Source organism: Mustela lutreola, chromosome 8 (genome assembly GCF_030435805.1).
Source record: "Mustela lutreola isolate mMusLut2 chromosome 8, mMusLut2.pri, whole genome shotgun sequence".
Classification (NCBI taxonomy): Eukaryota; Metazoa; Chordata; class Mammalia; order Carnivora; family Mustelidae; genus Mustela; species Mustela lutreola.
The window spans coordinates 105,499,181-105,523,107 of NC_081297.1; the positions used below are offsets into that span (position 1 = coordinate 105,499,181).

General features: G+C 42.4%; 1 protein-coding gene and 1 long non-coding RNA gene across 4 annotated transcripts in view; one reads left to right on the forward strand and one right to left on the reverse strand.

Moving 5' to 3' along the window:
- Positions 1–23,927, forward strand: part of LGR5 (leucine rich repeat containing G protein-coupled receptor 5) — a 123,040-nt gene that overhangs the window by 79,304 nt on the left and 19,809 nt on the right. For all 3 annotated transcript variants that reach the window (XM_059186327.1, XM_059186329.1, XM_059186328.1), the window contains 5 exons: positions 135–206; positions 16,228–16,443; positions 18,302–18,373; positions 21,213–21,281; positions 22,636–22,707. In XM_059186327.1, coding sequence (XP_059042310.1) covers positions 135–206; positions 16,228–16,443; positions 18,302–18,373; positions 21,213–21,281; positions 22,636–22,707 — 501 coding nt within the window. The remainder of the gene's footprint in view (positions 1–134; positions 207–16,227; positions 16,444–18,301; positions 18,374–21,212; positions 21,282–22,635; positions 22,708–23,927) is intronic.
- Positions 3,764–20,084, reverse strand: LOC131839164 (uncharacterized). Its single transcript, XR_009356834.1, has 4 exons — positions 19,676–20,084; positions 19,013–19,112; positions 5,494–5,625; positions 3,764–4,582 (listed from the first exon to the last, which is right to left on the reverse strand). It is a non-coding gene; the product is annotated as an uncharacterized LOC131839164 (long non-coding RNA).

Below are 23,927 nucleotides of genomic sequence, written 5' to 3' on the forward strand. Positions count from 1 at the left end.
CAAGGGCCAAGACTTGGTCTTATGCTCTGCTGTTTCCCCAATGCCTAGAACAGTGCCTGGCACGGCTATGGCCAATTATTATTCGTTATCGTGAGCCTTCTTTAACGTTTTTCTTCATTTGTTTTCATGGGCAGTATGCTGCAGAATAATCACCTGAGACAGGTACCAACGGAAGCTCTGCAGAATTTGCGAAGCCTTCAGTCCCTGTAAGTATTGCTTGCAAATGTTCTCAGGATCAGTGTGGGAAGGGGCACTGAAATGTCCAAGCGGCCACTTTAATCAGTGCCTCGTTTGGGGACCATACCTAAATAAGTTGTGAAGGAGACTTTTCATGAGAGCAACAATGCTTTGAGCCTCATTAAACAATACATGCGGGAGGGATGAGTGTTGGAGTTTGGACACTGACTCGGGTCAGACACTTAGGCACAGCACCTGCAGTGACAAGTTCTTAGATATACTGGTATCACAGGACAGAATGTCTAGGATCTCACCCTGCCTTCCCATGTAATATTTTCATTCCAGAGTTCAAATCAGAGAGAATGCTTTCTCTTTTTATCTAGAAAAAGGGGTATCACAGTCTAGACATCTTGGCATCTTCAGTTTATTCTGTTTTTAGATGATCTGAGCTGCCTTATAGTAAAATGTTTTCTGGGTCGAATAAAGATTTAATTTTTAAAGTTCCTTATGGACATCAGGAGTCCTCATATCCATAAACCGAGATCTAACGGTATGTCTTAAAGCCTTCCTGCATAACTTCCCCATCCCCAAACAGACATACAAACATACCAACAATCTCCAGATAGACTCACCCATACCTCGGATTCACACACAGACACACCCATAGACATAACACAGCGGCGGTGTTATTGTTCCTTATTCTGAATACACAAGTTTTCTGTCAGGAGTTTCCACTCTCCATTGATTTAGACTCTCTGAATAAATAAAAATCAGTTATTTCTCACAAAAAGAACTTTCTTACCATCTGGATGTTTTAGAGCTTGGGTTATAAGCAATTGTTTACAGTGATTATTTGTCAAGGTTATGCCACGAGCAGTTGGCTAGTAAATCTTCCTCTCGTCAGAATGTATCAGTGTTTATGGTCTGTTGCATAATTTCCAATATATGCTTGTGTAATCTCTGCTTTTATCTTACTTACACCTGTCAAGCAAAATACTGGTTTCTGGTCTAGACTGCTGAGGGAGATAAATGCATAAAAAAGCCAAATAAATATTGCAGACTCTAGCTGAAAAGGATTAAAAAGATTCCAATAATTGGGGTGCCTGGGTGATTCAGTCAGTTGAGCGTTGGACTCATTTTCAGCTCGGGTCACGATCTCAAGGTTGTGAGATGGAGCCCCATGTCGGCTCCACCCTCAGAAGGGAGTCTGCTTAGAATTCTCTCTTTCTCCCTCTGCCCTTTCCCCTCTCCCTTTTAAAAAAAAAAAAAAAGAAGAAGAAGAAGAAGCAGAAAAAAGAATCCATCAGTTAATAATTACATATGGTTTGCTTAATGCCTTTTACTGAGGCAATTCAAGAGGAGGAAGAATGTGAGGTTGAAGATGATACTTTCCTCCTTTGATCTTTTTTTTTTTTTTTTAATGAAAGCAAATCTGTGCTTGAGACCATTTTAAGCTTTTTAGTCCAGTCAAACAAAGTGACTTCCTAGGTTTTCACGGGCCTATAGATAAGCCCACAAGGGCCCCTTTGTGGCCTGGACCAGTCTGTTGCATTTTCAAGGGCTCCCTAAAGCCATCCGAGTATCACTCCTCCTTTGTTGCACCAGCATTTCCCTGAAGGAAAGGAGCGCTCAGAGCGGCCACACGCTCTCAAGTGGGGCCGTCTGTGTAAGGGCACAGGGTCTAGGGGCTGCACTGAAAAACGAGATAATGGTAGTGGCCAATGGGAACTTTAAACAGCTGTGAGGCAGAAGATACAAGGATAAGAGTTTGTAACCAAAAGCCACTATCAGCTGAAAGAAGATCACAAACAGAACACACACAGAAGTGAACTCTTTGAGAAAGAGAAAACCAGGAATCTTTTGTTCGCTCAAACTGGGTGGTGCCTCCCTGATAAAGGTGTCCGGATTTGGTTTCTTACCGTTTCCATATTTACTGTTCACCAGGTGTCTCTTGCGTGATGGTTTCTGATTCACAAAAAAACAATTGTGTTTGAAACTTTATAAGTATGTGTTCCCTGTGAAAAAGCCAAGGGTTAACTTTCTATTATGATGGTTATCGCATCTAGATAGACCATTCGGCCCGCAGTGCTTGCTGAATTTTATCGGGCGGCTGTGTGATGTCTGTCCCGTGGTCCCTTTGCCCGGAGCGCACAGACCCATGCGAGGTGTTGAGCATTGGCAGTTCGGGCTACCACGCCACGTCTACTCACATTCTTTGTGCTGCTATGATACAAGAATTAAGATTTGGCAAAAAGTATCATAGACAGAGCCACCAACCACACAGACACTGTATTGTACCCGACCAGGTCTGCAGGTTGCAGGGAGGGGGGCACAGCGAGCCCTTTTCCTTAAAGTTCTACTGTTGTCCCAGATCCAGACTGTGGAATAGTCCCTCTCCTGTTTCCTTGAAGCAGATCTGAAAATGAAAGCACTAGTTTTGAGAGGAGTGGTTATTACACACATAACATTCTGCCCACAACCGGGAGGTCTCCACTCAGACCCCCGGCTCTTCCTGCGCTGCAGTCCAGCCCTTAGCCTACCCCTCGGCCCTTCTGGTCACGGTTCCTCTTCTTTCTTTCTCTGGAAGTTACTCTGGTTCTCTTCACTTGCTCATTTTCCTTGTGTTATACCTTCGCTCTACTGGGCGCTGGGCTGTGAGCGTATCAGCCCTGTGGGGGCGCCGCCTGGTCATTTCCAAGGGGAGCTTCTCAACCCCAACTGCAAAGACGAATCACAGGGGGGTGGGGGGCAGGTGGTGACTCCTGAGGCTGCACTCTCCGAGTGTTTTTCTAACTGGTGCAATTATATAACGTGAAGGGCTTTTTAAAGGAGGAATGGGAAGACTGGTGTCCCCACGTTCCTGCAGGTGTTGGGCAGATACTCTTCCTGAACCATTTTCAAACCTGAAATCATAACCTTATGCATTCCAGGATGAACTCATGGTGTCCTTAGACCATGCACTAAAAGTCAGGGGTTGCAATGTTTGTGTTTAATTGAAATTGCTCACATCTGCCTATTAATTCTACCAACAGACTGCAGCCAATAAAGATAGGAGGCCACATACTGTGTATTACCCACCCCCACCCCCCATTCGAAGGCATCTCCAAGATCCACAGAGTGGTGGGCCCCATCTCAGTCTTACTTACTCAAAAACTCCATTTTAGCAGAATCCTCCAGGGACTGGTGTGGCCACTGCTTTTTGAGAAATGAACATTTTTGTTGTTCTATGACACTAACAAGTGGTCTACAAAACCGGTTGATTACGACCCAAGTAGATCTTTGGTATGCTTTGCTTCACCGTATCGAGTAAGCTTCATCAAAGATAGTTTAAGAAACCTGACAGGCTAAAATTGGTAACATTGCTGAGCAAGAAACAAATTGGACTCATGTTTCAAGAGATGTAGTTTTCATTTCTTTTACCTAAACAAAATTATTTGGCTTTGTTCGTCGGGAAAACACATAGGTACTTTTGTGTTCTTGTAACTCTGTCCTGATGCTTGCAAATTGCTTGCATAAAGAACAAGAGGTCAAGCCCACGTGCCAGAGCTCAGTAGCCCAGAGCTTGCCCCTGTACAGTATGGCCATTTCCCTCGGGCATGGTAATGACTGCCCAGACACCAGTTGGCTTTTTTGTAATGTAATCAAATATAACTTAATTTCCTTTCTGTTTTTTTGGAAGGGAATAGGAAATGCAATCAGAATTCACAATGAGTTGTATTTCACCAAGAAACTTTGGGCATAATAGTCATTTGAGGACCAGGTTCAGATTACAGTGATTTGATGGAAACTCAAACCTTAACCCTCCCATGCCCTCACACCTTTGTATGTGTAGTTAAGAAATCGGTCTTGGGGGATGGGGGGGGAACCACTGCTTCATTTGTGGACAGTCCTTAATGATGTTCATTCATCTCCCTGTCATCAAGTCCAAGATGATCAAAGAGAATGTCGTATTCATGTTTGTCCTGTATTGCATTTAATACATGTTAGTTTTCATTCCAGGTTTGTACCAGAGAAACTAATTGGGTTGGTATATAGGAAATAAGAGAATGAGACATATCTTTAGTATTGTCTCTACTCTCCAATCAGCTGATGTTCTTCTTCAGAGTGTAAGACACCGGAAGAAGAAAAACTCCTGCCTGGAGAAGGATCTGCCCCGGCATCTCCTGATCTACCTTCAGGGCTTCCCACTCCATCCGTGAACCCTTTGAAATGTTAATAACGTCCCCCACTCTTTTTGGTGGGGTTTTGCTTATAACAGTCCTAAAACAGAGTAAGCCAGAGGAGGAGACAAGGAGGAAGAGGGGGAAGAGAGAGCACTCACCGCACTGAGCCAAAAGTCAGGCAAGCCTAGAACCAGCCACAGTTTTCTCCCACTAATACCCAGGAGCTTATTCGGTTTCAGACCCTGGATAAAGAATGGGAAGGAAGTAACAAAAGACAAGGTGGTGTCTGCGGACAAAAAAAGCAGTGAGGTAACCAAGAGGCTAAGTTTAAAAGATCAAAGGGGTTTAAAAAAAATGGTTTTAGTATTAGTGACATTATTCCTTCCACTAAAACAGTCTCCAGAAAGAGAAATGACAAGCTTACACGATAAAAATGCATGTCCAATAAATAAAAATTTGATTTAGTTTTGCACCAAATGCCAGCGTATCGAGTCAGTCTTGGGATGGGGGTGGACTTAGACGTTCTAGAGGCCAAGGGTTTTGCTGTAGCAGTCTTGGGCGTTCACTTCATAGAACCATGTGCAAACCTGCACCCATGAAAATTTTATTGTCTCCCTCCCCCCACTTAAACAGGAGATGAAAACTATTTTTAAAGATAAAGCCCTTGCCATGCAATGTTTATAGTCAGTCGGAGCACAGTCCTCAGAATCATATATGAAAAAAATGTGAATACTTAATGCAAGACTCCATGCACGAGGCTTTCTTACATCAGGTTACCCTCCAGTGCCCTGATCAAGTCCCGTATAGGACAGCCTAGCAGATCAGTAAATAAGCGAGAACACAGATGTTATCAATGAGAAGTCAAATACCACTTTTCTCAGTCTTGTGATGAGAAACGAAGGTTCCCTTTGGGAAGCAGATTAAACTCTTTGGAGAAGCTAAAGGGATAGCACCAATGGGAAGGTGCCTTGTGAAGGGGGCGAAATGTGTCCCCCTCTCCAGAGTAGGTGAAGTCTGTGCGGAGTTGTAAAAAGGCACCGGAAGAAGCAGTAAAAGCATGTCATGTACCAGGATAAAATCATAAACACTCAGGGTATTTAAACCTCTGTGGTTATAAAAGCAACAGCCCCTCCTATTTATGAAGCACTTTTACCTGCAATGTTCCCCTCATCCTCATGATGTTGTTCCAAACATCTGCTCAGGATCAGCTCATCTCCTCTGGTTTGTCACCCACATTCACGGATCGAAGCAGTCTCCTGGGGAAGGAGCTGAAGTGATCCCTTCCCTAGCGAGGAGGAGGCAAAAGTTCAAAGAGGTTCAATGACTTCCTCAAGGTCATATGGCTTGTAATGGAGTCAGGCTAGAGATGAGTCTGGGATAAGAATTCTGGTCTCGGGGCACCTGGGTGGCTGAGTGGGTTAAGCCTCTGCGTTTGGCTCAGGTCATGATCCCAGCCAGCGTCCTGGGATCGAGCCTCGCATCGGGCTCTCTGCTCAGCAGGGAGCCTGCTTTCTCCTCTCTCTCTGCCTCTCTGCCTACTTGTGATCTCTGTCAAATAAATAAATAAATAAATCTTTTAAAATTAAAAAAAAATAATAATAAAAAGAAGAACTCTGGTCTCTTCAACTCCAAAATCTGCCCATTTTAGCGTAGTGACACTGTCTTGCCCCCGCTTCAAAGCCACTGTGGAGAATGGGCACACAACAGATAACACTGATATGAAGGAAAGGAGCCTGACAGAATCACATCTTCCTTCTAGACCTATGTTGTGAAGCTTTACAAAAAGAAAGAAACTAGTAGTGATGCAGGACAGAAGTAAGTAAGTTGAAGAAGGAAAGAGAACTCTATTATTAAAGATGGGCCAGTCAGCCTTTCGTAGTGTTTCCCTATGCATTCAGTTGTCTGTTCCCTCATCACCCATGAGGCAGAATTTGTCTCCACTTTCTTGATAAGGAAACTGTAAGTAAGAAAAGGGTATCTTGTCCCTACTGCAAAGGTGAAAGTTGATTAGACAAAGACAAGAGGGAAGAACAGTTCAGACAGAGGAACTATGCATGGGCTACCTTGTTGTGGATTGCGGGGGGAGGCAAGGGGCTAGTACATCAGGGAACAGATACAAGGTCCATGTGGCTGAAGCAGGAAGAGTGAGGTGGAAGAAATGTAAGAACAGTTTAGCGAGGCAGTGAGGGGCGAGGGTCAGACACCTTGAAAGCCATTTGGGACTCGTCAAGGATTTTGGTCTTCATTGTGAAAGCAATGGGAATCCACAGGAGGAAAGGGCATGATCTGATCTGTGTTATTGGAACAGCCTAGGAGAGAAAGGAGAACTTTGTCAGGATTGGGACAGTAGGAGATGGTGAAAGGGAAATGGATTTGAGAAATCTTTAGATGAAATTACCAGTATTTGGTAATGAAGTGGCAATGGAGAATGAAGAAGGGAGAGTTGCCAGGGATGATCACAGTTTATATAACCATGTGCTTAATGAAGCCCATCCCAAGGAAAAGAAACACAGGTAGAGGGCTGCATTTGAGGAAAATAGTGTGGGAAATAATGAGTTTGGTCTTGAACGTGTATATTTGTGAAGGAATGACTACGTAAAAATATCACATGAACAACTTGAAACCCAGATCTGGGTCTCAAAGAAAAGTGAAATTTTGGTCAGGTCGTCCTACCATACATTTCCGTTCACCTAACATCTCATTACAATGATTTGATTGACTACACTTGAGAAAACGTGCTCCATAAATGTTGGATCAACATGTTTAGAAAACATGTTCCATGTCTGCCTGGTTTGCTGTTAGCTCTCCAGCACCAGGAGCAGGGCCTGCAGAAAACACATTCAAGAAACTTTAATTGAATTTATTGAACTAAAGCCTCAGACCGTAAGTGTTGTTCCAAACATCTGCTCAGGATCAGCTCATCTCCTCCGGTTTGTCACCCACATTCACTGATCTCTCTGGCTCCAAACTCTTTATCTCTGGACCTGGCTTCTTCTCCCTGCCCTTCCTGAGCTGAGAGTTGGACCCCAGTGGTTCCTTCAGGGATTTTTGGTATCTGCAAGATTTAGCTTTCCATTGTCTTAGCTGAGGACTCTGCTCTAAGAATTCAAGGGTTCAGGGCAAACTGGTGGTTGCCAGAGGGCCGGGGGTGGGGGAGGGGCTGGTGGGGGCAGGGATGGGTAAAATAGGTGAAAGGGATTAAGAAAGACAAATTTCCAGCTCTAAAGTAAATAAGTGGCATGGGGTGCCTGGGTGGCTCAGTGGGTTAAGCCGCTGCCTTCAGCTCAGGTCATGATCTCAGAGTCCTGGGATCGAGCCCTGCATCGGGCTCTCTGCTCAGCGGGGAGCCTGCTTCCCCATTTCTCTCTCTGCCTGCCTCTCTGCCTACCTGTGATCTGTCTGTCAAATAAATAAATAAAATCTTTTTAAAATTTTTTTTAAATAAATAAATGACAGAAGTGAAAAGTACAGTATAGGGAATGTAGTCAGAAATATTGTAATAATGTGGTACGGTGACTACAACTTACCATGGTAAGCATTGAGTACTGTGTAGAACTGTTGAATCACTATGTCATACACCTGAAACTAATATAAAGATCAACTCTACTGCAATAATAATTAAAAAAAAAAAAAAAGAGTAGGTTTCAGGGAAGAACCATAATGGTAAGTATTGTAGGGTTGATGAGATTCAGACTGGCAGGAAGTAGGAGATGGCCCAGGAGTACCGTGGGAGGGAGCTAAAAAGGGACAACTTGACCGAGACAGAGAAATAAGAGAAAACTGTGGCTAGATAAGGTGGATGGTAAGCTTTGAAATCAGATGGGAGGTTTGGGCTTGAAGGGACGGTAATGTAGCAGAACCATGGATTCCTAACAGGGGAATGACATAGAGCACAGTCTGAGGGAGACTAATCTGGCAGCAGTCTACAGGATTAATTGAAGAGATAAGAGATCAAAGGCAAAAGGACCAGCTCAGAGACTGTTGCAGTAATGCAGGTGTTAAGAGATAAGAGACTTAACTAGACAGTGGAAGTGGAGAGTGTGGAAGATAAAGATAAATCGAGAGGACTTGATGAATGATTGGCCTGAAGCCTATGGAAGATTCAAAAAATGACCCCTAGATTTCAACCCCAGATGGTACCTGGGAGACAAATGGTGCCCTTAACAAAAAAAAAAAAAAAAAAAAGTCTTTGTTTTCTGTGGAGAAAAATGGAACTGAAGAAGTCAATGCTTGTATTACTCATGACTCCTCTCCCTGTTACAAAATTCACAGCAGCAATGACCTCTGAGAAACTGAGCAACATCGTGTAAATTGATTTTAAAATATATTTCTGATTGAAGTCTCGTACTCTCCAAAGATGCTGGAGAGATACAGGTTTGATTCATGTAGCCATTGGTCAAGCCAACTGACTAGGTTCTAGATTACTGTTGGTGAGCCTATAGACTTCATGTCTCCCCATACTGCAGAGATGAGAAAACTTATTTACCTTTTCATAGGTAAGTTTAAAGCAATAATTTTTCTTCCTGGTTTAAATTAAGTTTACCAATGAATAAGATGGAGAACAGAAAGGTAGAAGCAGAAATTCTCATATAAACAATCATGCTGCTTCTGTGAACTCTTACGCTTCATGTCTTCCAAAGATATGGAGGGGAAGTTTGATTAAAAGGTAGAATCCCACATTGTGGTCACTCCATAAATATTAAATAACAGTAATAACAATAAAAATGACTCATGATTATGAAGAATTCATATAAATCAACATGAATCCAATCTATGAGAGTTCATATAGAAAAAGTCTATCCCAATAGTATTATTATAATGATCTGACAAATTTGATTTCCAGTGATCCTCTGGTTCCCCTGCAATGAAATTTCCATGCAGTAAAATTTCACCATAACAAATGCTTCAGATACATCATCAAATTGTATTACATAGAAGCTTGGAAGTATGTGGGTTTCATTTCATAGTCAAAGCAGGATAATAATTGAAAATGCTTTCATTTTTTAAAGTTTTATAAATGAACTAAATAATTATGCTCTTCTGACTATTCATGATTTGTTCGAAATGGTCTTACAAGACATGCAAATGTATGTACAAGTGAGTTGGCCATTTCTTTAACACTTATAAAGAAAAAGTGTTCATCCAAATATAAAATAGAAATGACAGTAATGAAAATACTATGCTTCGTAATCCTGTTTATTGAAAGAATCCCCATAAACTGTATCATACCTGCAGCTGCAACATTCTTCACACCTTTGACTTTTTTTTCCCCTCAAGTCATCTATGTTAATAATTGACATCAGTATAGTCATCTGAGATATGGAATTAGCCAAGATCTATGGCTTATCTTTTGACTAACGCTTTCTTCCTTGTAGTTAATGGCTTATCAAAGACATTCTCAAACAAAGATACAAGTCTGTGTGATACATTGGCAAGGTATCATATAAGAGATATATGTAAAGGGCCTTTTTCTGGAAAAACAATAGAAAGAATGATCTCATAGCTTCTCTAATCCCTGCAGTCATGCCACTTTTAAATCAAAAATTCCTTTCAAGAGTATGGAAGAGATTGGCAAAATAATGCTTTTAAACGAGGAAACTTATAAAATTAAGCTTTTATAGATGAAGACATTATGGAAGGATCCTTAGATATAGAAAGAGCTTTCTAAGTTTGCTTTTTGTGTATTTTGTTTCACCATTGCCTGACATAAAGGATTGATTTTTTTTTTTGTCCGTTACCTTCTCAGTCTTCGTCACATGGGACACAATGATATCGTAGAACTGCAGTCACAGTGAACATGCAGTTTTATTTTGTTTTTAGTTTACAGAATGTCAGGTAACATTCAACCCAGTCCCCATTTGCCCAAGATGGAAAATGGAGTCACCACCGTAGGTTCCTTGCCTCCCCCTGTGGCCACAGCTGACAAGTCACCGCAGTCTGTTGGACCCACTTATTTAGTGATCCTTGTGTCGAGCCTTCCTGTCCATCTCCACGCTTCTCTCAGGCTCTCGTCTTTTCTCACCCTGCTGACTGTGACTGCCCCGGTCACTTACTTTCCCAGCAGTCCTCCGGAGTGTTGCTCTCAGAGAGATCTTTCTAGAGCACAGCTAGATTAGATTAGATTATCTAATTAGATTATCTATTAGATTATCAGGATACCCAGTCAGGAGGTTGTACAACCCCCCACCCCAGAGAAACAATTGGATGCAGATTTTGAAGATGATTTGGAGGAGAATGGGACATGACTCATAGGGAGATAACCCAGAGATCTGAGCACAATTATCCAGACTCTAGATGCTTATCTTGGACTCAAAAGTCCTAAAGCCTGTCAGGGTGACCTGGATGGCCCTGACAAGTTCCCAGTGGTGAGGAGAGACATCCCCAGGTCCATGAGGGACGGTCCCATTGGCCAAGCAGTTTGTGCCATAGAATCCCTTTGGTCATTATGGAGTTCTCCAACCTCAAGCCCTCCCTCCAGAGAGGGAATTATGCCAGCATATGCCCCAAAGTCATGACAGCACCATTTCTCATCATTGGTAGTCCTCTAGGTAACACTGCCCAGACTCCTACTTGATGAGAATTCTCTTCTTGCACCAAGTGATGTCACAGTTTTCCTCAACCATGTTAGCCTTTGGGGCCTTTTTGGACCTTTGTTGGCCTAACACCCAAAATATGTGGCTGTTTCTTTTCTCTGTGATGGGAGGCTTCCCAGGACTCTAATCAAAACATGTAGGGTAGCTACTGAACTTCCATACAAAGGGTTTCAGTGCGCAGAAAATCAGCAGTCCTGTCAGCCCCTATGTCCCCCTCAAAAAATGTCAATCTCCATTAGAGAGGTTTGAAATTGCCAAGAGGTAATAAACTTCAGAGAAAATGAAAGAAACTTTTGTTGGGGAGGGGGAGTGATATCACTTCCTAAATGTGAGAGTTTTTCTCAAGTAATAACAGCTATCACTTATAGAGTGCTTTACTGTTTACAAAACACTTGCATATATGTTTTCTTATTTAATTCCCATAGTAATTCTGTGACCTGTTACGATTCTGCTTTACAGATATGAAAACAAACCCTCAGAGAAATTAATCCATGTGCCTCTAAATCTCAGAATGTGTCTTGATTTTTCTAATTCAGTGCACTTTCCAGTTACCCTATGCTCATGACGTAAGTGGTTGTAAGACTTAGAAAGTAGGGTAAAGTCTGTATCTATCAGTTTGCTATAGATTACAAGTAACAGAAGGAATATAAGATGGGTGCCATGAGCATGGAGGTTCCTCATAATAGAACTACCCTGTGACCCAGCAATTGCACTACTGGGTATTTACCCTAAAGATACAAACGTAGTGATCCAAAGGGGCACGTGCACCCAAGTGTTTATAGCAGCAATGTCCACAATAGCCAAACTATGGAAAGAACCTAGATGTCCATCCACAGATGAATGGATAAAGAAGATGTGGTATATATACACAATGGAATACTATGCAGCCATCAAAAGAAATGAAATCTTGCCATTTGCAACGACATGCATGGAACTAGAGGGTATCATGCTTAGCGAAATAAGTCAATCGGAAAAAGACAACTATCATATGATCTCCCTGATATGAGGAAGTGGTGATGTAACATGGAGGGTTAAGGGGGTAGGAGAAGAATAAATGAAACAAGATGGGATTGGGAGGAAAACAAACCATAAGTGACTCTTAATCTCACAAAACAAACTGAAGGTTGCTGGGGGGAGGGGGGTTGGAAGAAGGGGGGTAGGGTTATGGACATTGGGGAGGGTATGTGCTTTGGTGAGTGCTGTGAAGTGTGTAAACCTGGCGATTCACAGACCTGTACCCCTGGGGATAAAAATATATTATATGATTATAAAAATTAAGAAAAAAATTTTTTAATTAAAAAAAAAAAGATGGGTGCCATGTCCCATAAAGTAATTACTTTTCAGAATTCTTCAAGATCATAATTAAGAGGTTTTATTTGTCTAAAAGATGAGGGGGCCTCTCCTATTGTTAGTGCTTTATTTTGCTGCCGCTAACAGTGTGTAGGCTTTGTGCTACGTCTGTGATATTAAGGTTAGATACTTAAATGCCAAGATTACCGGTAAGAATTGTCTCTAAGAATGTGCTGTCTATTCCATGTCACTGCTTCTCCTTTGCCTTTGGATTACAGACACGCATACCCGCACACACATGTAGTTGTGATGCTGGAGGCTGAAAGGGTGACTTCTAGTCAGTCTAATTGCAGACACCTCTTAGTTATTTCTGTTGTGAGGGATGAAAGAAGTAGCATTTTTCAGAACCGAAATTGACTGACAACACGGTACTCCTTTTAACCAAGTTTTGACTCAGGCAGTTTGAGGTTACCTCTCCCCCCACCCCGAATGGTTTCCCTGGTCAAAAAAAGAATACAAACTGTTAACCAGCCTCAAGTAATAATAATGTAAAATCATGAACGTGATTTATAATTGGTTGTATTCGTTCCTTTAGTTGTAAAGCAAGCTTATAAAATAGAGAGGTGTTACTCCCATTTTACAGGTGGGAAGTCTGACGTCTGTTGACTTGGTTATAGTCACACAGCTACTGTATACTGAGCTTTGGACCTGAGATTTCTCATCCCAGATGTCTGCACTGATTCAGATTCTAAACTGCCTACATACACACACACACACACACACACACACACACACACACACACACATACCCTTACACCCTTTGTGACTTGGCATGGAAAAGAAATGATAACAAAGAAACCCTTAAAAAGTGGAGCCCTATAACCGAGTTTTTTTTGTTGTTCCTGATAATATTCTAGACCCGCACTTTTCTTTGTCTTTGGTGTACTCTGTAGTGATGTTTTTCTTACACACCCCTACTTAAACATTGCATTTTCCAAGCATATGAATAGAAAATGCCCAGCTGCCCCAAAGGACCGGATTGACATAATATGAGCTCTTTGTTTACCCACTGAATAGGGACAACTTGTCCCCTGCCAGCTGCTTTGTCCACAGTCTTAACCTTGTTCTGTGGGAACCACCTGTAAGAGTGGCTGGGTAATTAACTCCATACTCCGGTGTTGCCTTCCGATCTTCTGTTAGGAATAAATCAGATAATGCCTCTGAGTGTGAACAATATACCACTCTCTGAATTAGGTTTGGACCACTGAGGCAGGTGGACATGGACTGAAGAATACTGCATTTAAGAAGAAGTATAGTTTATTGGGAGCTTCTTAGATAAAGGAACTATTGAAGCAAAGATACATTTTAGTGCTGTGCTCAGGATACCTGACTGGGGGGTCTGGGTGTATCAGGACAGGAAGTGATAGAACTGGGCTGAATTGCCCTGTCTTACTCATTTCATTTCAGACAGTGACTTGCCCTAAGATTACAGTGTGGATTACATTCTTCTTTCCTAGGGAAAAAAAAGTGATTCCAAAATCATAAATCATAAATTACTTTTTCATACATTCATTTATCCTGAGAAATGGGTTTATCAACATTGAAAACTGAGACCAAGGTCACTTCAACACCCAGCAGTGACATCAGCAGGAACTTAAGTAGAGAAGACGACAAGCCTCCCACTCAGGGCTGAGAGAGCCTTTATTGTAAATCTACCCCAACACGTGTACCCAACTTAAGATGAGTCACCTTCAGGACTCTTAGAAGCCACTTGTTATTACGTAAGCAACTGGCAATAATCAGATAATATGTCACCGAAAACGGGGAAATTTGTATTATTTAAATAAAGTCCTCATTCTTTAATCAGTGCTGTCATTAAGGAGAGTTTACATACATACTTCACTTCCAGTCAGAGGAAAACCATCACTTCCTCACCCCTGATGAAGTTATACCTTATTGGAACCTGGGCCAAGCACTTTGTCACCAGAACAAGGGGGAAGAGGTAGTCCTGAGTTTTCTTAAACATTTCCAGTTCTTTTTATTGATGAAACCTTGAGATAACAAGGTGGAATCTGTGTTTCTACTGCCTACAATCATCATCGCCTTACTGGAATTTTTTTTTTTTTAAATTTTCTTTATCTTAACCAGAAAACTGTTTTTGTTTTTTTAATATTTTATTTATTTGTCAGAGAGAGAGAGAGCCCACAAGTAGGGGGAGGGGCAGAAAGAGAGGGCGAGGCAGGCTCCCCCTGAGCAAGGAACCAGTGTGGACTCGATCCCAGGACTCTGAGATCATGACCTGAGCAGAAGGCAGACACTTAACCCACTGAGCCATCCAGGCGCCCCGACATAAAAATTTAGTTGTGAGTGGGCTCTGACACCGAACTCTTAAAATTCATTCCAGGTGACTTTATCTCAGTTATTATCAAAACCTGGTCTGGTCTGGGGCCTTGAAGGTGTCACTTGTCCCCATTCGGTCGATAGAAACAGGAGCCAAGGAACAGGTGAAGTACATATTGTGACCAAAAGTGCTTTCCAAAGAGATCAGCTCCCTGCCACAGAGAAGTCTATTTCTAAATTGTTTAAATTTGCTTGGAAAGGGATTATTGCATGACCCTGGTGTACTTCCTGGATCTGTTTAGTCTTCAGTGCTTCCTAAAACATTTTTCAAAATCATTCGTGACTTTCTAATCCTTCCTAATACGTGGACGCTTAAAATGCAACTCTTCTTTCTTTTTTTAATCCTAGCTTTGAAAACACAAACAAATGCCCGAACCTTGAGAACTGACTGGAAAAGTGAGCGAGGGCCATTGGAAGTATAGCTGGCTGCTGGTGGTTCTGGTCATTTACGCACCTTACAGAAAATTGCAGTTTCCACTAAGAAAAGTTCAAGCATCCTCACTGCAGCTGCTGCTTCTGTTGGACAGGGGCGACATAAATGCACTGCACTCCCTCTGCTGGCTCTGAAATTGCAACAGCTCATTACCTACACCTACATTTAGATGTATTACCACACTTTAAAAAAAAAAGAAAAAATATGTATGTACATATACATACACACACACACACACATACATACATATATGGAGCAAAGGCTGGGAACACTGCTGATTTTATTATTTGTTTAAAATGTTAGGGAAAACAAATTATCTGCCTAATGCAAATGATTGGATGAGCAAGAAAGCTGGCAGTTTTTAGGCTTTCTATCTGCACTGGACTGAGAAAAGGGGAGGGGCTGCCTCTCCTCTCCCTGAGGCGGATCTCGAACAGCCTTTAAAAATGACTCAGTTCCTTTCAAACACCAAGAAGATCTTTTCCCAGAGCTCAGGGAGCCAATTAGTAGAATAGTAGGTTTTTTAGGTTCAGAACAGTCCAGAGAAAGCATGGGGCAGTGGGGGGCACCTGGGTGGCTCAGTCGGCTAAGCGTCTGCCTTCGGGTCATGATCTCAGGGTCCTGGATTGGAGCCCCGTGACTGATTCAGACCTCGGTGGGCGATGGGGGCTTTGCGGAGGATGACTGCTTGTCCCTCTCCCTCTGCCCCTCCCCCTGCTTGTGCTTTCTCTCTCCACCCCTCTCTCAAATAAATAAATAAATAAAATCTTTAAAAAAAAAAAAAAAGAAAGAAAAAGAAAGAAAAAGCATGTATTTGGCTTGGGGTGAGGGGGAAGAGAAAGGGTGTCAGGAAAACTGAATATCATCACGCTGAGGCTTCAGACCTCCAGGGAGGCCACTTCTGTGCATGGAGGCGTGTTACCCACAAGCCTGGAAGGGAATCATAGCTCCGTGGAATTTTAATAGCTAACTGGACCTAAGAAGCCATGGTTCAACTCACAAGTGAGGAAAACCTCTCAGGAGAACAGAATGTTCCAGATGCCTTGGGCATCCGGAGGGCCCTGAGCCCTGTTTCCCTCCTGCTCATCAATACACTGAGAGTCTTCCTGCAAGGCCGATCTTCTACTGGGGCTTTGCCTCCTTTACCATCCTTGCTTGTTTGCTTCCCCAGGCGTCTGGATGCCAACCACATCAGCTACGTTCCCCCGAGCTGTTTCAGCGGCCTGCACTCCCTGAGGCACTTGTGGCTGGACGACAATGCCTTGACAGAAATCCCTGTCCAGGCCTTCAGAAGTTTATCGGCGCTGCAGGCCATGACCCTGGCCCTGAACAAAATACACCACATACCAGACTATGCCTTTGGAAACCTCTCCAGCTTGGTAGTTCTGTAAGTTTTATTGATTTTCTTTCTCTCTCTCTTTTTATACTTGCTACAAGGGCTGGCTCTTCAAGCCTTGAATGGGGACATTTTCAGAGAGGAAAACCCCCTGGACTTCTCCCCCAAATGACTCACGAATGTAGAATTCAGCCACGTTCAGCAAGCACCCGCTAAGTGCCAAGCACTGAGAGGCACTCCAAGATAAACTATGGCCTCTGTCTCAGGGACGCCCGCATGTTATTTTTTAGGCAATCGCCAGGCTGTACAAAGTTAGTCCAGTAACTCAAATAAATAAATTTGGACTAAGTCCAGAGAATAAAAATTCCTTCTTTCTGGTAATAATTTATAATTCAGGTCAAATTGAAATATGCCCTTCTTACTATTGAATAAATTTTTTTTGAACCCTTACCGAGGGAGGAGAAGTAAGGACAAACCATTGACCAGGCGGGACCTGTGCATTCGTGTGGCTTTTTTCCCCAATGAGTCGAGATTTCATTATTTGAAGTAAACCAAAATGATTCTCAAGTAATAATTTGAAACATAATCAGTCTCCTTTAAGGCTGTAGTTCTGTGCCCCACGTGTATAATATAACGGTCAACCAAGGCGGATAAAGGAAGAGAAACCCTGCTTGAAAGGCTGGAAGGTCGGTTTGCAGAGGAACTCTGAGGAAGGCTTCTTCCCCCCATGGGCAGCATGTACAAGATCATCAATAAATGTCACCAAGATCTCCCATGAAACCAACGTAGATTCATTAGAATAAACACCTTCATTGCAGTGCCGGGGTGGCTCCATGGGTGGGGCGGCCACCTCTTTGTTTCAGCTCAGGTCGTGATCTCAGGGTTGTAGGATCAAGCCCCAGGCATGGCTCGGCACTCAGTGCTCTGTACAGAGTCTGCTTGAGATTCTTTCCCCCCACCCCTCTTCTCCTTGCCGCTCTTCTTCTCCCCCATCACTCACTCTCACGCTCTCTCAAATATAATTAATTAATTAATTAATTGATTGATTGATTAAAATCTTTGAAGAGACCCACAAAACTTAGTCTAAAGAATAAGAAGTTTCGGGTGATATTGACAAATTCCTGTACTGACTCACAGGTACAAAGAGGGTGCCACTGACCCACCGGAAGCTGGTGTGTGCATTAACTTTTCCTCCATTTGAGGGAATGGATTGACGGAGAGCAACCTGTTTGTCTTCACCGTCTTCCCCTTATGGCCATTTTCCAAAAATCCCTTGGGACTTGGTCCAGTGTTCAGTTATGTGCACAGCTGTTCCCATGGGCCTGGACTTAACTGACCTACCATTCAGCCACAGAGGATAATTATACTCGTTAATACTACGTCAAGATAACGAATCTCCTGGGGCAGCCAAAAAAATCTAATCACTGTTCTCTGTGGCTAAAGTTGTGGTTGCCTGTAAACCTGTGGTCCCGCCCTGGGAACAGAGCCATTGTAAGCCAGCAGCTTTAATAGAAAATGTGTAGTTCACTAGGACCTTCCCTCCATCCTTCATTGGTCACTGATGACCAGAATCTCTGCTTAACCCCCTACATCCGAAAGCCAGGTTAACAACCTGAATTTACTTTTATCAGTCACATTGCCTGTATTATGATACACTCCCGGATATCTCAAACCGTAAAAGTAAAACCGTCTCTGCCTATTCAATTCTATAGTATAGGACCATCTATAGTAAGAGCGGATGGATCAGTTAGCACTGGGGGGGGAAAAAAAAGTTAAACAAAACATTTCTTATATACAATTAGTGCATTCTTTTCTCTAAGTTTCTTTGGATTTAAGCAATTAGAATGCTGTGCCTAAGTTTCCAGGAGCAGAGTGCCTTCATGACTGTGTCTGTAATGTTCTCCTGCAGGCATCTCCATAACAATAGAATTCACTCCCTGGGAAAGAAATGCTTTGATGGGCTCCACAGCCTAGAGACTTTGTGAGTTGACCTTTTATTTGTTTCCCTTTTTTCAGTGTTTTCATGAGTATTCTGAAGGAATCAAAATAGCCTTAAAGTCAAACTTGCTGTTTGGTTTGGTTAATTGCCTGAGCTTTAAACAGATATTTACAGTGGCTTTATCTTAAACACACACACACACACACACACACACACACACACACACGCAAGCTAATAAAGCTGAGATTTTATTTTAATCTAACAAGAGTGGTAAATTAGAAACATTATAAGCTAAATGAGATGTTCTCTACTGAGCAGCAACTGTTTGCTTAGGAATGTGTACTCTGTGTCAGGGATCAATTCTAATCTGTCACTCAGGCTCACTATTCATGAGTCTAGTCTGCTGCCCCCCCCCTGCCCATTGAGAGGATACGGACCAGGCAAATGCTACACTCTCCAGTCTGAGATGAACAGGCATCCCATTAGCAAACAACAAAGTGATTCCAAAAACTAAAAAGTATTAATAGTTACCATTTACTGGGTACATGTTTATCTAAATACTGGTCCATTCGGCGTGCGTGGTTTCAGTTACTCCTACACCCATTCTATGAGAGCAACCATCACCATCCCACTGTAAGCCCTAGTCGGGTTGAAGTTATTTTACCAACATGAGAACCATACCTGAGATTTGCTTCTTCTCTAGTTTGATTCTGAAATCCGTGTTTACCAGTGCACGCGACTTCCAAAAAAATAGGTCAAAAGCTCAGGTCTGAACTGGTACCTATAATAAAAATCGAGTCCAGCCAGCTGACTGCCTAGAGCCTTTCCCAGAGCCACGAAGAGAAGAGTTCTCACGTTCTCGGCACCACCACCACCACCATCCCCACTCCCCACCCGCCCCCTTACCAGGCCCCAGCCCTTTCAGGGGAGGAGCCACTCTTCACTGCCCCTGATGAGAGAGAGGGGTAGACTGAGGGTGAGGTAACAGGCAGTGGGGGTCCTGAGTGTTCTGGAGGAGAGGAGCTGTTCCTGCTGGGCGCCCCCTCACCCCCATATTTTTAATACTCAAGTACAATAAGCCACACAGGGCCACTGAATCTGCAGGGGTGGCTCTACAGAAAAAGAGACCAAAGACCACCTCTCCTATGGCCTTGGAGCTCCATTATGCCTTTGCCTCTGGAGCTTAGCATTTGTACTGTTTAGCTTCTAATCAGGTCTGGGTGTGAGGATTTCCTGACTGCTGTCTGTGGCTGGCGGCTCAGGTCAGTGAGCACTCCCAGCTCTCCTTCCCGGATTACTTAAGTCACTCTGGGTTTCCTCAGAGAAGGGAGGCATCATACTTACGAGGAGATGCCAAAGACGAATTTCTCCAGGCAGAACTTTGAAGTCAACTTAATGGCAGAGGCAAAGCATTCTTATGAGGTGCTTGGAAGAATTAGTACTTCTCCCTTATCTACACAGGGCTGGGCTTGAGATCTTAGTAACGGAAAGCACCTTCCAGTCCTTTCCAACACAAGAGGAACAAAGAACAGTATTGGCTTCGAAGGGTATTTCCGCAAACAGTCTTTCTTCCTTTCTTTTTTTCCCATGTCTGAGATGAGAACCCAGGATTTCATGTAAATACCGTCGAGTCCAACGTTTCAGGGCAAATTCATGTGAGTCTCATTGTCCTCCATCCTTCCCTCGCTTTGCCCAGGGCTACAGAGGATCAGTAAATTGGTTACTCCCAACCTCTTCCTTTCCCTCACTAGAAACCCAAGTAATTTATAAGGACCCAATCCTCTGTTTAATCAAAACAGAGCATCTGGAGAGATTTACAAACAGGAAGAAAATTTATGTCCACAAAAGACACGAGTTTCCTGCCTGCAGTATAGCTTAAGGATGGTCTGTGCCAGACAAGTAGGAATCTTGATTCATGTTTAACTCGGTCAAATTATCTCTCTTAAAATTAAAAAGCAATTCTTCTCCATAGAGGAAGATCTAACCACAACGGATTGCCTGACCAAAAGGTTTTTCTGCGTCATCTGGGACATCTACCATTCCCTGAGACTAGGAGGCGATTACTTTTTCATGCAAAGTTGTAGCTCTAAGGTGGAGTTAGTCTGAGTAATGGAATTGAAAAGCCATTTGTGTCATAACAGATAGAGAAATTAATGAGTTGAAATGGTTCGGCCATGCCATCTCTGGGCATGAAGGATGATGTAGAGCTTTGCCTCACAGATCGAGGTAAGCATACTCTTGGTCTGAATCATTATTTGTGACCCTGAAGAAATTCTAGACCCGAGGCCCTTCCTGAGGGAACCCTGTACCACACACGCCTCTCCAGAAGCAGGCCATCATCCTGGAGCTCAGGCTAGGAGAATCGCAGGCACACTTCGGGAGTCAGAGATAAAGCAACTCTCCAAGACGCCCTCTCAGGCGAGACTCTGAAGAGCAGGGGGAGACCACAGAGTGTGAAGGTGGGGACAAGAGAGGGGATGTGATTCAGGAGCCAGGAGGAACGCCCACACGCCAGCTCTCCCGGTGGTGAGCCAGGTTCAGGTGAAGAGTTACATGGTCAAGCCACCAACAACCTAGCCAAGTGTCTCTCCTACTTGGACATTAACACAGCTCTGTGTCCCCCTCCCTGTTTTTAAATACCTCAGTGCCATTGAGACTTGACTCTTACATTTCCCATGAGCAGTCTAATGACCACGTTAACGCAGATACTGGCAGAATAATGGTGGTCAGCAAACCTAGAAATCTCTCTCCATGAAAAGAAGGAAGAAGAATTTCGATCAGTGATCCTGGTCCATTGGAATAGGATGTTAACTTTCTCTGTAAATGTAATATATAGGAATTTTTAAATGAAAAACTGAAAATACTATTTACTTCTTTTCAGAGATTTAAATTATAATAATCTTGATGAATTCCCCACTGCCATCAGGACCCTCTCCAACCTTAAAGAACTGTAAGTATTTAGGACAAATTTAATAGAAGAACTCTCTTCTTCGTGAAGTCACTTTAAAATATGTTTGACTATTGCACATAGTATGACCAACTGGAAAATTTTAAAAGTTGGTATAAATAATAATAGTTTGTATAAATATAAATAATAGCTAAGTACACTTGAAATATATTTTAATTTATTCTGTCACCAACAGACATTAGATAATCTTTTTTAACTTTAGAATGGATTTCTCTAAAATACGTATATTTGAAAAAATTTACATAGTTCTCTAACTCATACTCCTTTCCTAAGCTATATTCCCCCCAACATCTACACACTTCATATATTTATAGAGAATTGTCACAGAGTTCCTTTATTTGCTGAGCATTTTGAAGAACTTTCCTAGGTCGTGTAAGTCTAGGACTAGAGAAATAAAATGCATGTGCCTAGTACCGTGCTAGATTTTTCATGCACATCATTTCATATTCTTTAAATACCTTGTGCACCATATTTAATTTTTTTAAAACCCACAATTGTACTAAAGTAAAGCTGACTTTCAGCTCGTAGGTTGCATCCATTGTCTTTTATATACTATAATTCAACTAGCTTTTCTTTGTACCTAAAAATATGAATAACGTATGTAAGAAATGTTCCAAGAATCGGAAAGGGAAATAAACATAGAGCCAGGAGAAATGAAACACACAGCTAAAGGAGGGCTTGTTTGGAAGCAAAAGACCTGAGGAGGGGTCTCCCTCAGGAGCCCCCACCTGTGGCTTAGCTGGGAAATTCTCACAGTCTATGGTCAGGCAGACCTAAGGCACCTCATCCAGCCACCGACCCACATGGGACCCATTCCGCCACTCAGACAACGTTAGCACTGACAGCGGGGAATCAGTTTGTTATTACAGACTCACTGAGTACCTTCCTTCAGCTCAGGCAATCTTGTCCTCCTAAGGAGATTATGTAAATCTCTCCTTTACAGCAGCTTAAGTCCATTTTCTCTTCTCCTTGCTTCAAATGGGGTCAGGAGGAGTGACCATAATCCTCTCTCCAAAGATGGTTTCCTCTGTGTCAAGTTGTTATACAGTGGTGTTCTATTGGATATTAACAGATGGCTTTTCTTTTTATAACATCAAATTTGTAAGCTTCCGTAAAGCACAACTGTTATTTTTCAATTTTTTTACTCCTCTTTCAAGAGGCCAGCTTGTGATTTCTTTTTCTCCTAAAGAGCACGTAAGCTTCAAAACGCATAGAGGAATTTAATCTTACCATCTAGCTATCAAAGATGTTGATCACTGCCACGGGAGGGGAGTACTATTATATAATGTTACCCTACAGGTTATTTTCCTTTAAAAATGTTTCCCTCTCTTTCTAGAGGATTTCACAGCAACAATATCAAGTCAATACCTGAGAAAGCATTTGTAGGCAATCCTTCCCTTATTACAATGTAAGTGGCCATAGTTCTTTTTGATTTTTCCATCCTGAGATATAATATGTATTGCATTTTTAAATATAATAAAATGAATGTCCTATAGATTCCCAAGTTTTGTCTTTGTCAATTTAAGATTCTTTACAGAGAACCATATATGGAGATGTTTTGCCAGCTTTCAGCTGACTGCTGAAATGACATAAAAGATTCTTTTTTTCTAGAACCTACAAGTGTGCATTGCCTCATGCTTCATATCTTCAGAGACCTTGTCTCACTTCACAGTACTCTTGTGACATACTTTTGCCTATCTCTATTTTCTAAGGAATAAAACTGATTTTTTAGAGAATCATTGTTAAAGTCACAGTCACTCAGAACTTGAACCTAGGTATACTAGAAATATAAATTTTTTTTTAAAGATTTATTTATTTCAGTGGGAGAGAGAGAGAGCGCGCGCACGCAGGGGTGGATGGGCAAAGGAAGAGAGAAAAGGGAACTCAGGCAAACTCTGCGCTGAGTGCAGAGCCTGATGCAAGGCTTGATCTCAAATCCCTGAGATCAGGACCTGAGCTGATTCTAAGAGTCAGACGCTGAACTGACTGCGCCACCCGGGTGCCCCTATAAATTATTATAATCAAATAGGAGTCCTTTACAGCAATCGACTCCATTGATGGTGGGCGTTTGGGGGGTTTACCATTTTATGTGAGGTTTCTGTATCTGTTTGTTATCAAGTCCAAGCATTGAGTCACATTTACATAATTACAAGCGCAATTGTAATTCTAGAAACATGCTTATATTCTAAAAAGATGTATGTGAGGGTTTATATACCCTATAAGTGCACAATAGAGTTACAGCTAAGGCATATAACTAATGAGTTATGTGTCTCACATTTAGCACAAACAGAAAACCAATCCCATGTAGATGCACCGGAAGATGAAAACAGGTGTTAGGATGTTCTTCGATAAAAGACCTGGCAGACTGGGAGAACAGTACTGGCCTGAAGTCTTGCAGGAGGGGTCTCAAATCTGCAGGAGAGTAAGGATAACTGTTGAACTTGACCGTCAGAGCATTTCTTGGCAGATATTCATCCTGTGCCAACTTGATTAAGAGGCTTTCTGGAACCGTGTAGTAGTGTCACAAATGAGCTGGAATCCCAGTCAGCCCTGACAACTGAAAAAAAAAAAAATACCATTCATCGTTTCTGAAATAGATTGACAGTATGTTGGCAAACTAAGGGTTTT